Source organism: Amyelois transitella, chromosome 16, assembly GCF_032362555.1.
Source record: "Amyelois transitella isolate CPQ chromosome 16, ilAmyTran1.1, whole genome shotgun sequence".
NCBI lineage: Eukaryota > Metazoa > Arthropoda > Insecta > Lepidoptera > Pyralidae > Amyelois > Amyelois transitella.
Genome location: NC_083519.1, coordinates 1214974 through 1227474, shown reverse-complemented (window position 1 = coordinate 1227474; position 12501 = coordinate 1214974). Strand labels below are relative to the sequence as shown.

General features: G+C 35.6%; 1 protein-coding gene across 1 annotated transcript in view; it reads left to right on the top strand.

Annotated features, from left to right (window-relative positions):
* Positions 1-12501, top strand: part of LOC106138925 (bumetanide-sensitive sodium-(potassium)-chloride cotransporter) — a 45775-nt gene that overhangs the window by 8147 nt on the left and 25127 nt on the right. Inside the window, exons 2-5 of the mRNA XM_060948535.1 lie at positions 7921-8030; positions 8858-8972; positions 11467-11626; positions 11887-11982. Of these exons, the coding sequence (XP_060804518.1) occupies positions 7921-8030; positions 8858-8972; positions 11467-11626; positions 11887-11982 (481 nt within the window). The remainder of the gene's footprint in view (positions 1-7920; positions 8031-8857; positions 8973-11466; positions 11627-11886; positions 11983-12501) is intronic.

The following is a 12501-nucleotide window of genomic DNA, read 5'->3' as shown; positions in this document are numbered from 1 at the left end:
TTCTGAGCTCCTGGTAGCGTTGCGTCATACCTTGGAAAATTTTAAAGGTCTGTCAGTACTACGAGTAGATACGTGGACGATTTGCTTCTTTAAGGAACCTTAGTATTTTTGTGTTAAAACCCAATCCTAGATTATTGAAAGATACATACATACATATGGTCACGTCTATATCCCTTGTGGGGCAGACAGAGCCAACAGTCTTGATAAGACTGATAGGCCACGCTCAGTTATTACTACACTCAGTTATATTGAAAGATAAATATAAATATACATATATGGGACAAATTACACAGATGAGTTAGCCTCGAAGTAAGTTCGAAACTTGTGTTACGAGCTACTAACTCAACGATACTATATTTAAGAATAAATACTTATATATAGATGAACATCCAAGACCCAGACTAATACTACTAAACAGGTTTCTCATCATGCCCTGACCTCCCTTCCAGTCAACTTTAGGGTGGGATGAAATTAAAATAATGATGATGAACGATGATGATGATGCCATATTTTGGCGTAATCTCTTGACTCGTCGATCGATTAAAGCTTTTATAGAAACTATCGGTCGCCTTCACATAATTTCAATTTCCATTGACTAAAAACCCTTACGAATGTTCTGTGTAAGGCTTTGAGTCCAAAAATCTGTTTCAGCCTGAGAATTATGCCAATCATACCGTGTAGAAATCGAAAGGAGTTATTCTGGACAGGAATTATAAAGCTGTTGTAGATGTCGTCATAGTATCTGAATTGGAATGGGCGATGCATATGAAACAACGCAGTTTCGTAATATCTTAGCAACTTTGAAGCGAATCGAATTTTAAACAAAAAGAAATTTACGCTTTTTTACTACGCTTTTATTAGCTTGGGTTGTATGTATGTATGTATGTATGTAACGGAATCTTTGAGCTTAATTTTCACTGATTTCTAAACGTCTGATCAACTTGGAACTTTGCACACGTATCAAGGACCGATGACAATGCAATATTTTGATAAGAGTTTCTCATTATCCTTATTAAAACTGCCAGGATTAATAAATTCATTTTTAGATCCTTCGTATGAGAGTAAGAGAGACAGAGATAGCACCAGTGCCAGTAATCTCCATACAAGAAACCAAGAAGTTCTGACGTATAATGAGTCAAAAAGAGATGTAATATATTTCCATATAATGTTACTATTTACCTGAGGCTTCTTTATTTCATCGCATTGCTCCATTTAGAATTACCATTAGAAACCATAGTAGAATTAGTAGAATATTTTAAAACAATAAAAAATATATAAGTAATAAAACAAAAGTAATAAATGAAAATTGAACAACTAAATTTACAACAATACAAGAATAAAGTTACTACCTACAGAACTTTGTGATATTTAATACGTATTTAACATATTAATGCAATTCTTGAATTAACATTAGGTATCTTTTGCCTATTTATAATAGCAACACTGTAATACTCGTTTAAGAAATGAGTGACATTTATTTATGTCAAATAAGTTTTGCAGTAAGTTTCGAATTCGATTAGAAAACCTGTAAACTTTCTTTCTGTTTTTTAATACCGGTGCCTGTGTATTTACCTATTTGCACTTTGTTTTGTGCTGATAACTTGTCGTTATTTGTAGTCTGGAATCTTCCGTTGAGTCGAGCTTTGTTCTTCCGGATATTCGTGTGATTTTATCATCTGAGATTGGACTCTGACTGTGTTCACTGTGTTGTGCAGATATTTTGAGATAGGACTCCTGTAAAAAGTACCTGATTATTTGAGATAGGAGTCCCAAGTTTGTGTTTGTTTTTGTGAAAGACAGTTTTACAACGAAAGTGCCACGATGTCTTCAGATAAACATTGTTGCGTTCCTGGTTGTAAAGGCAGTGGAGGTATGTTTGAAATATTTTTGTTCCTGTATCAATCTGCCTCTTAATCTTGTGGTTTGATTCCTGGCAAGGCCACAATCGAAAATTATTATGTTTGCTGGATAGTCAAAAATATTATTAACAGTGATTTATCACTATAAAATTCTTTTCAACTGGGTTTAACAATCATCATACATACATATAATCACGTCTATATCCCTTGCGGGGTAGACAGAGCCAACAGTCTTGTAAAGACTGATAGGCTACGTTCAGCTATTTGGCTTTAAGATAGAATTGAGATTCAAATAGTGACAGGTTGCAAGCCCATCGCCTAAAAAAGAATCATCATTATGAGAATATTATGAAATTTAATCCAATCAGGCCACATATAACTTTAAGAAAGTTAGTTGTGAAAACCTCCGGCGATGGGCGCATGGTTGCAAAAGTCTTTTCTAGTATGATAGTTATACTAGAAGTGTTAACTTCCATAAAATAATTGTATAAAAAAACTAAAAAACTACGCGTTTTATTGCAAATCGAACTAAAAAATAGAAAATAAATAATAGTTTAAAAAAAACTACGCTTTTATTGCTAATCAAACTAAAAAATAGAAAATAAAAATTAATGACAAAGGAATTCAGTAGTAGCAAGTCGAACAATCAGTTATAGTCAGTTGTAGTAGTAATTACCTCGGATTAAAATTATAACAAAATTAAATTTATAAACAAAACAATTTAAATCAGAGTAAAAAGCGTGGGGTGCATTTTACTTCATTTTCATAACTCTCTTGTCATAAATATATGCTAATAGAATGATTTTAATATTTACTACATCAGGCACCCCACGCTTTTTACTCTGATTTAAATTGTTTTGTTTATAAATTTAATTTTGTTATAATTTTAATCCGAGGTAATTACTACTACAACTGACTATAACTGATTGTTCGACTTGCTACTACTGAATTCCTTTGTCATTAATTTTTATTTTCTATTTTTTAGTTTGATTAGCAATAAAAGCGTAGTTTTTTAGTTTTTTTTAAACTATTATTTTTTGGTATATTAACATATAACTTTATGATTAATGCTTGAGCCTTATTTGTAAAATAATTAAATTTTAAACCTACTTAACTACCTACTAACATTAAGTAACTTAGCGCTCCGTCAAGTTTATGGTTTTCTTAGTAACTATTACATATTATCAAGCAAGCTTATATATTCAAGCTGAAAATATATTCACTTTAAATTGATTGTAAAGTTTCGCGTGGCTTTATACTATTTATAAATAATACAGATATTAAACCCGTATGAAACGTCAGAGATAAAATAAAGGTACGTCACGTTCGCATTAAATACCTGTTTTATTTAGAGGTATAAATATTCGCTTTGATATTCATAATTTTTTTTTAGGTAGGTACTAACTTGAATTTCATTGCCTGCGTTTAGAAAAAAAATGTAACTCGGGCAATGTCTTATTGACTTATCTTAAATTCAACAAACAGGCTTATCAAATGGGCATAGACCTAACCTAATAGACCTTGACTGGAATTATAATCTCGGGTTTGCCTTAATCTCTAAATATTTGCAGACTTCCACTGCATTTCTTATAGTTATTGCTTTATTTTAATTTCTTTACCATTGTCTATTATTTAAACATGTAGGACAATTTCTTCTTTTATTTAAACATTAGCTCTTGTCAGTGGAATGAAGCGGAGCATCTTGCAATCCTTTTTAACCAATGTTTATGACAACTGGCACGTGCAGTTTTTTTTTCTATTTAGTCAAAACACCTCATTTATTACTTCGCCAAAATTAATTTCTGGCTACCCGAATGTCTTGTCCAGTATTAAAATGATACATCCTCATAAAGCGAAGTAAAAATAACTCCTTCAAAAGTTACGTATGAGCCGCGTGCGTGAGCGGCGCTATATTTAGATTGGTGGCCCAAGGCATTTTCGATCCTTTCCTGTCACCAGAAAGACTATTTTGCAACTTTATTCGTCGAAGATTGTGAATGAGGCATCTTATCATTCACGTACATATGAATATTAAATAAATTGTAGTATAAAAACGTAAAGGTACAACATCTTTCAGTTAGCGTGCATTCCGGTTGAGCAGAACAGGATTGCAATAAGCAAGTGGATGCCGTAAAAGGCGACTTGTGGAATACAAGATCATTAAAGCTGTTAAAAAAATATTAAAACCTCCACAAACGATGCGTGCGAGTGTAAAATTGTGGATCGGGCCGTTCACTGCATCGATATTTATCAAGCGTTACGTGGAGAACATCCATGGGAACGAGATGGAGTGATCCTATGCCTTTTTTTTATTGGTGCCGGGACCACACGGCACTGTCCTATAGCTTTCATAAATGCCTGGGGTACAATTTAACTAATAAGTTTCAGGGGAGGTAGATACGTTCTTCCGAGTATCGAACCCCGAATACGTTTATGAAACACTTGAGGCTGCCCGCGACTTCGTCCGCATAGAAACCCTATCAATCCCACGGGAAATCCGGGTTAAAGTAGCCTATACGTTATTCTGGGTCTTCAGCTACCTACATACCAAATTTCATCGTAATCGATTCTTCGTGAAAGAGTAACAAACATGCATACTGACATCCTGACATACTCACAAAGTTTCGCATTTATAATATTAGTAGGATTGCTAGTTTTGAAGATCACCCGCTGTATGCCTTCCTAACACCGTGGCTGTAAATCTTTAGGTTAACTAAGCGTGGCAATAATAAATACCTCTCAATTACAACCCAAATGAGTCACTCGCGACGTACTATATACGCGTACGCCTCCAATACTGAGGTACTTAAGAGGTATCTACCTTCATTGGTTGATATTCGTAGTGAAACTTTAACTTTTGAATATTAAATTAGCGGTGTGCCGCTGCGGTACAGATAATTTACTGATCATCAAAGTTATCTACATATACTATATACTATAAAATTATAAAGCTGAAGAGTTTGCTTGTTTAATCTCAGGAACTACTGGTCCGAATTGAATGAAAATTATTTAGAATAGACCATTTATCGAGGAAGGCTTTAGGCTATATAACATCACGCTGCAACTATAAGGAGCAAAGAAATAATGGAAAATGTGAAAAAAAACGGGGAAACGTTTTCATCCTTGAGGGCTCCAATGTAGTCCATAATAACTATTCCATAATTATTCATTTATAAAATTAATCCCATAATAATGAATAAAAATTTTGAATTCTGAATTTTTTTTAATTTGATTTATTTAAGACAAAATAATTATATTTGCCCCTGTATGAGATTCACAATCGTAATTCATACTCTGACTCATTTATCATAGTTTAGCTGAACAGACCATGAGTATTTCCTCTTCGTATCTTTGCCAAAATCTATGACGAATTGAATGAAAAGCTACCGGAAACGGAAACACTATACTGTTGTTTACTATAACATTCCCACGAGGTTACTGATCTACATACTTAAACATATATCTCGTACAAACATGTTATCACGTCTATATTCCTTGCGGGGTAGACAGAGCCAACAGTCTTGAAAAGACTAATAGGCCACGTTCAGCTGTTTGGCTTAATTTTTTTTTCATACAATCATACATTTCATTAACCTTGGATCCGTGGGGCCCATCAGCTTTTTAACGTTTTCCCTTGGAGGCTGATAGAGGTATCCCGTCACCAGATGGCTGGAAATTTATTTGGTCAAAGAATAAGCATTGACATTGCTACCAGCCATTTGGGCACGTTGTCGCATGCGGACCATTTAGGGAGTATTCCATTTACAAATTTAATTATAGAGTAAGTAACTAGGTATTATTATTTTTTTTTATTGGTAATTTGAATGTTGAAAATGTTGCCACTCTCACTCGCGAGAGCGCTTCGGCTGTATAACATCACGCTGCAACTGTAAGGAGCAAAGAAATAATGGAAAATGTGAAAAAACAACGGGGAAAATTATTTATCCTAGAGGGCTTCAATGATGTCTAAAATAACTATTCCACGCGGACAAAGTCGCGGGCACAGCTAGTTACTCATAATATCTAAATTTAAATGAATTTTAATCTTGATTCCAAAGAACATGACTAATATTTCGCGCCAAAATAATTTTAAAGTCAAGCAACAAGCTATTCACAATACAAGAATTCTTTCGTATGAAAATGGGAGGCAATTGTCTTAAATTTGTATGCGTATGGTTTTATTATTGATTCGGGTCCGAAACGTAGGTATGCAAATGAGTATTTCATGGTGACATATGTAAATACATAGATTGAAAATCGTGAATACTCATTTAACGACCGCCGAAACAGGCCGATAAGATAGGTACTTATTAAAAGGTCCTTGTAAAACTGCGTAACAATGTTTATATAAATACAAAATTATTGTAACTAGGTTTTTTTTTAAATTGTCTGTACACAGGTAATACATACATACATATATTTACGTCTATATCCCTTGCGGGGTAGACAGAGCCCACAGTCTGAAGTCTTGAAAATACTGAAAGGCCACGCTCAGCTGTATGGCTCGATGATGGAATTGAGATTAAAATAGTGACAGGTTGCTAGCCCATCGCCTGCAGGAGAAATTCCAAGTTTATAAGCCTATCCCTTAGCCGCCGTTTACGACATCCATGGGATAGGGATGGAGTGATCCTATTCTGTACGGCGGTAAACAATATCTACCTTTTATAATAATTACGGACTTCTCCTGGTTTTGTAGCGAAAAAATAACATAGTTTACACAGTTCATAGTTTCTTTTCTTCTAGCTGTCAACAACAACAGCAACCTGTCATTTTATATGAATCTCAATGCTATCATTAAGCCAAACAGCTGAACGTTGCCTATCAGTATTATCGAGACTGTTGGCTCTGTCTACCCCGCAAGGGATATAGACGTGATTATATGTATGTATGTATGTTCTTTTCTTTTATTTAAAATCTTCAATGGATATGCCTAAAATTTTGGGATTCTTTTAGCTAATGGCCTGCTAATAGTAATCTATCCGCTCACTATTTGAGTCTCAACTTTATTAATAACCCTTCCTAGCTGAGCAGGGCCTTCAATTATCGGGGCCATTGGTCTACTGAGTTTCGTGTATATGTTAACGGAAATGTATGTAATCCGTCATTGTATACAATTCCTAGGAAATGTATGTAATTCCTAAAATAGCCCGGAAATGTGTGAAATAAATTATATTAGACACATTTCCTAGGAAATCTATACATTTCCTAAATAGCAATCGGAAATGTAAAACCCGTGGTGGTACGCGGGATTAGCGGGGAGAGGGGCATCATTTAGAATGTTAACAAACGCTAAGAACACCGCTTATATCGAAGATGAACGTTACAAAGAGTTAATAGAAGAAGTTTCCACGGCAAAAAAACAGCTAGAAATAGGGCAACATAAAAAAGGGTATCGTTGTAAAGCTTATTATATCGTCAGTGTTTAACTCTAAGCAATTATTATTTCTTTAAAAATAAACTAACCTAACCCTAAAAATATAATTCTCATTTTAACAAGGTGTTTTATTACGAAAGCCTTCTTTTTATACATTTCCTAATGCGATATAGGAATTATATACAATTTCTAGGAAATATTTACATCTCCCAGGATATGTATTTTAATTATATAATAATTTTTAAAACAATATTTTAAACATTTCCTAATTAGCATCGGAATTGTATACATTTCCTAGGAGTTGTATGCAATTCCTAGATTTTATACATTTCCGTTAACATATGTATACACCTCGTTGGGAGAGGCTGGTGCACTGATATACGAGCTTTACTTAGTTCAGATACAAGTCTCTCACAATCTGAAATAAGTTAAACCATGTAACTTTTACTATAAGTCCGTGTCATGTTTAGATACATACATACATACATAAAAATCGCGCCTCTTTCCCGGAGGGGTAGGCAGAGACTACCTCTTTCCACTTGTCATGTTTAGATTGTGGAGAAAAATAAAGAAATTTGAATTGAATTGAGTACCTATCTCTGTGAGTGATATTCGCGCTCGACTTGGCGACGGTAGACGTGTTATATCTACCTACCTATCTAAACACCATTGTCTCTTTCGTAGATGGAGGATAACAGACAGGACAGCAACGCGACGGAAGACTCCGAGGGTTCAGGCATGGAGAGCGATGACCCGCTCACAGCTACGGACACTAAATATGGAAAGAGTTTTAGGTACTACATACATACATACATATGGTCACGTCTAAATCCCTTGCGGGATAGACAGAGCCAACAGTCTTGAAAAGACTGAATGGCCACGTTCAGCTATTTGGCTTAATGATAGAATTACATACATACATAAAATAACGCCTCTTTCCCGGAGGGGTAGGCAGAATAGAATTGAGATTCAAATAGTGACAGGTTGCTAACCCATCGCCTAAAAAAAGAATCCCAAGTTTGTAAGCCTATCCCTTAGTCGCCTTTTACGACATCCATGGGAAAGAGATGGAGTGGTCCTTTTTTGTATTGGTACCGGGAACCACACGGCATTTGAGGTACTTAAGTCATTAATTTATTTATTTAGTAAATTTCCGTGTGGTTACCGGCGCTTTAGAACAGAATCAATCCATATCTTTTCTGTGGATGTCGTATAGGTAAGGCGATGAAGGAATAGGCTTATAAACTTGAGATTCCTCTTGTAGACGATGGGCTAGCAACCTGTCACTAATTAAGAAAAGTAATGTAATCTAATGTAATTAAGAATAATAGTATCCCTTTAATAAACGTTCAGAGCTGGTCTTTGAAAATCAGATGCAGTTTGTTACCGCTTCTTCTGCACTGACGCCTTGGAAGCGGCAGTAAACTTAGTTTTAAGTAATTTATTTGACGTCAACTAATGTTGTTAAACCATACGTTTTGACAATTATTAAGCGATATATAGTATCCTGTAGTAATGAATAAAAATTTTGAATTTTGAGATGCGAATGTGGATTTTATTCTGGTTTGATATCTAACCAAAAAAGAAAATGGCCAACATTTGGTGGTATTTTTGTTCGCAGACATTTCACCCGGGAAGCATTACCCAGGTTGGACAATTATCGGAATGTGCTGTCCTTACATGCGGCGCCGAGACCCACCCTTGACGAGCTTCACAACGCCTCCCTGTCTAGGAAGGTAAGTGCTGACTTATCAGCTTATCAATCAATCAATACGTATAATGTTTTACATGTGCGAAAAGTGTAAACAATTCTGTCTACATACATAATAATCATGTGTATGTCCCTTGCGGGGTAACCAGAGCCAACAGTCTTGAAAAGACTGATAGGCTACCATCAGCTGTTAGGCTTAGTTATAGAATTGAGATTCAAATAGTGACAGGTCGATAGCCCATCGCCTAAATGAGGAAGTCGGGTACCACACGGCACCAATAGAAAAAGCAAAGTAGATATGGTTTTGAAAATCATATAACCCTAAATAAATAAATACACGCCTCGGTCAAAAGGTTACGTAAAATTGGAAAATAAACCTACAGATAACAGCACATTAATCCATAATCCCCTCTATAACCGAGTCATAGAGTTCCATGCCGACTAACTTAATGTAGGTACGTACTCTTGCAAGCACTTGTGTCAACAAAAGTACGTCTTTACATCTGTTGATGAACAAGGGCGATTAGACAATTACCGGTAACGGTAAATATGTTCGTACTGTTGTTGTAGGTACTTGGCAGTTTATGGTTGTATACATTTATCTATGGATCATCTTATGGGTTCTTGTAATTTTTACAATCGTTACTTAAATGAGGTCTTTGCCTCTTAGGATGTACAGAGCCAACAGTCTCGAAAAGTCTCGTTCAGCTGATGGCTTCTGAACAATAAAACTTTGTTTCCGAAATAATTGTATATTACAAAATTTAATATTATTATAATTAGCGAACCGTCTTGGCTTCGCACGGGTAGCATTTATACATGTATTCTCACTCACTTTTCTGCGCCAAGACATTTGGTCTTGGGTTGTCGATTCTGGCAGCTGGGCTTGCTTGAGATCCTTTTGGATATTTGACCACCAGGTCGATGGCGGGCGGCCTCTTCCTCTTTGTGTATACATGTTTGTATAGGTAATAGAAAAATAGATGCCGTATCTACAATTTTTCTGCATTTCCGAAGACATTCAAGGTCTCGGATATCCGCCGATAGGAGACGGCATAAGGTCTATTTCGATCAATTGCGCCCATCAAGAGGTTAACTATGCGTTTGACGCACAGGTCGCGGGGTCCCGATCTCTAGGTCCTAATTAGTTAATTACAACGGCATTTAGTCAGTCGGTATTGCGACACATTTATGATTATAACATGCTCATTGGCATTTACCTACGTCATCGCGTCCCTGAGATGTTCCAAATGTAAACAATAATATTTATTTTTGGCTTTTGCTTTTTTGGAATTGGAATTATTTTCTGGAATTTCCAGAAAATCGAGTCGAGTAGCTTTTTTTGTTTGTAATTATAGTTATCATAATTATTGGTTTATCGACAGCAATAAAATATTATACACTTCTTGCTAAGTACCTACACCACTGAGGTAATACCTCTTCAGCGAACTTATAACTTCTGTTCTTAAATCGCCCACTACGATAACCAAAGGAAGATATTTAGTTGACCTATTCTAAGCTACAACCTAATGGAAATTAAAAAAAAATTAAAACAATAAAGTTCACAATATTATATAATCCTAGTAGGTATGAAGTAGGAATGTTGCTTTATATAAAAAAAAAAAATACTGTTAGCACCATAAATAATCAATTGTTAACGCTATGCGTAACCATGTTTTGAACCAAATTAAATTGTGATCATTCGTCTTTTGGCACACAAACCTAACTAGCAAAGAAATTGTTTCAAAAAATCCATTTTTTCATATGTTATCATTTACTTTATTACTTCACCACTCAAAAACACATTTTTTTTTGTTTTCAACGCGTCAATGTGTCCGAAAGGCTGGCAACAATTTAATGAATTTATGCATTGGTGTCATTGAATTTTCCTGATGTTGTTTATTTCTAAATTAATTTAATTTTTATTACTTGTGATAAATAAGTTTTATTATTTAACTTGATCGTTAAGTTTTACGATTATATGTTAGTGTTATACATACATAGAATCACGTCTATATCCCTTGCGGGGCAGACAGAGCCAATAGTCTTGAAAAGACTGATAGGCCACACAGAGCTGTTTGACTTAATGATAGAATTGAGATTTAAAAAGTGAAAATATTTATAAGCCTATCCCTTAGTCGTCTTTAACGACATCCATTGGGATAGAGATGGAGTGTTATAAAATGCAAAGAGGTAAGATCATGTTTGTATGCTATGAACGTTATACATATTTGTTTGGTGGATAAATGTGAACTTTTGTTCAGTAATGGTAAAGCAGAGAGATTTATACATACAATCGGGTCTTTATGCCTTACGGGGTAGACAGAACCAACAATATTGAAAAGTCTGAAAGGCCATGTACAGCTCTACGGAGTGACAGGTTGCTAGCCCATCGTTTGAACTAAGAATTCAAGGCTAGACCATTCCCGTAATAAAGATGTGATCCCAACTAAATTAATCTTCATATATATGTATATAAGTGTGTGTTTTTATGAAACTGAAGTTCATACTATTCTCAGCCAGGCCAAACGTTGGAGAAGGATCTCGTGTCACCAGCGATGGGGAGTTCGCAGGTCAAGTTCGGTTGGATCAAGGGTGTCCTGATGCGGTGTCTACTCAACATATGGGGGGTGATGCTGTTTCTGCGCCTCTCTTGGGTGGTGGGCCAAGCTGGTATTGGTAAGTGTTTAAATAAAAGTTAATTGAAATTGCTCTGTCTACCCCGCAAGGGCGACGTGACCATTAGTATGTATGTTATTGAAATTTAAACAATCCCTAGCTTCATCTCTTCCGATTTTACCATGGTGAGGAATTTGTATGGATTATTTTTTTTTTTCTTTCAGATATCTTAACGACTTGTCCATAGTCACTCTGATCAATACGGTTCAATCTTTGCTAAGTATATGTATGTATATAAATAAGCCATTTTTTGCCGGCAGTGCAGTCAATCGTGCTGATCATGACGACGTCAGTGGTGACCACTATTACGGCGCTCTCCATGTCCGCCATTAGCACCAACGGTGTCATCAAAGGAGGTGAGTACCAATACAATAATATTCTTTTTATTAGGAACTAGCGACCCGCCCCGGCTTCGAACAGGCAGTATTTATATATATCTAAACTAGATAGAACTAGTGCCGTGTGGTTCCCGGCACCAATACAAAGAAGAATAGGACCACTCCATCTCTTTCCCATGGATGTCGTAAAAGGCGACTAAGGGATAGGCTTACAAACTTGGGATTCTTTTTTAGGCGATTGGCTAGCAACCTGTCACTATTTGAATCTCAATTCTATCATTAAGCCAAATAGCTGAACGTGGCAATTCAGTCTTTTCAAGACTGTTGGCTCTGTCTACCCCGCAAGGGATATAGACGTGACCATATGTATGTATGTATGTATAAACTAGATCTCTATTCAGATAATCATTTTGGCAACATTGCAAACAGGCATAAAATCTGTTCACGACTTTACGAGATAGCGCTTACATACAGACAGAAACTATCATTAAGTCAACTGTACGTGGTATTTCAGTCTTATCAAGCCTGTTAGCTCTG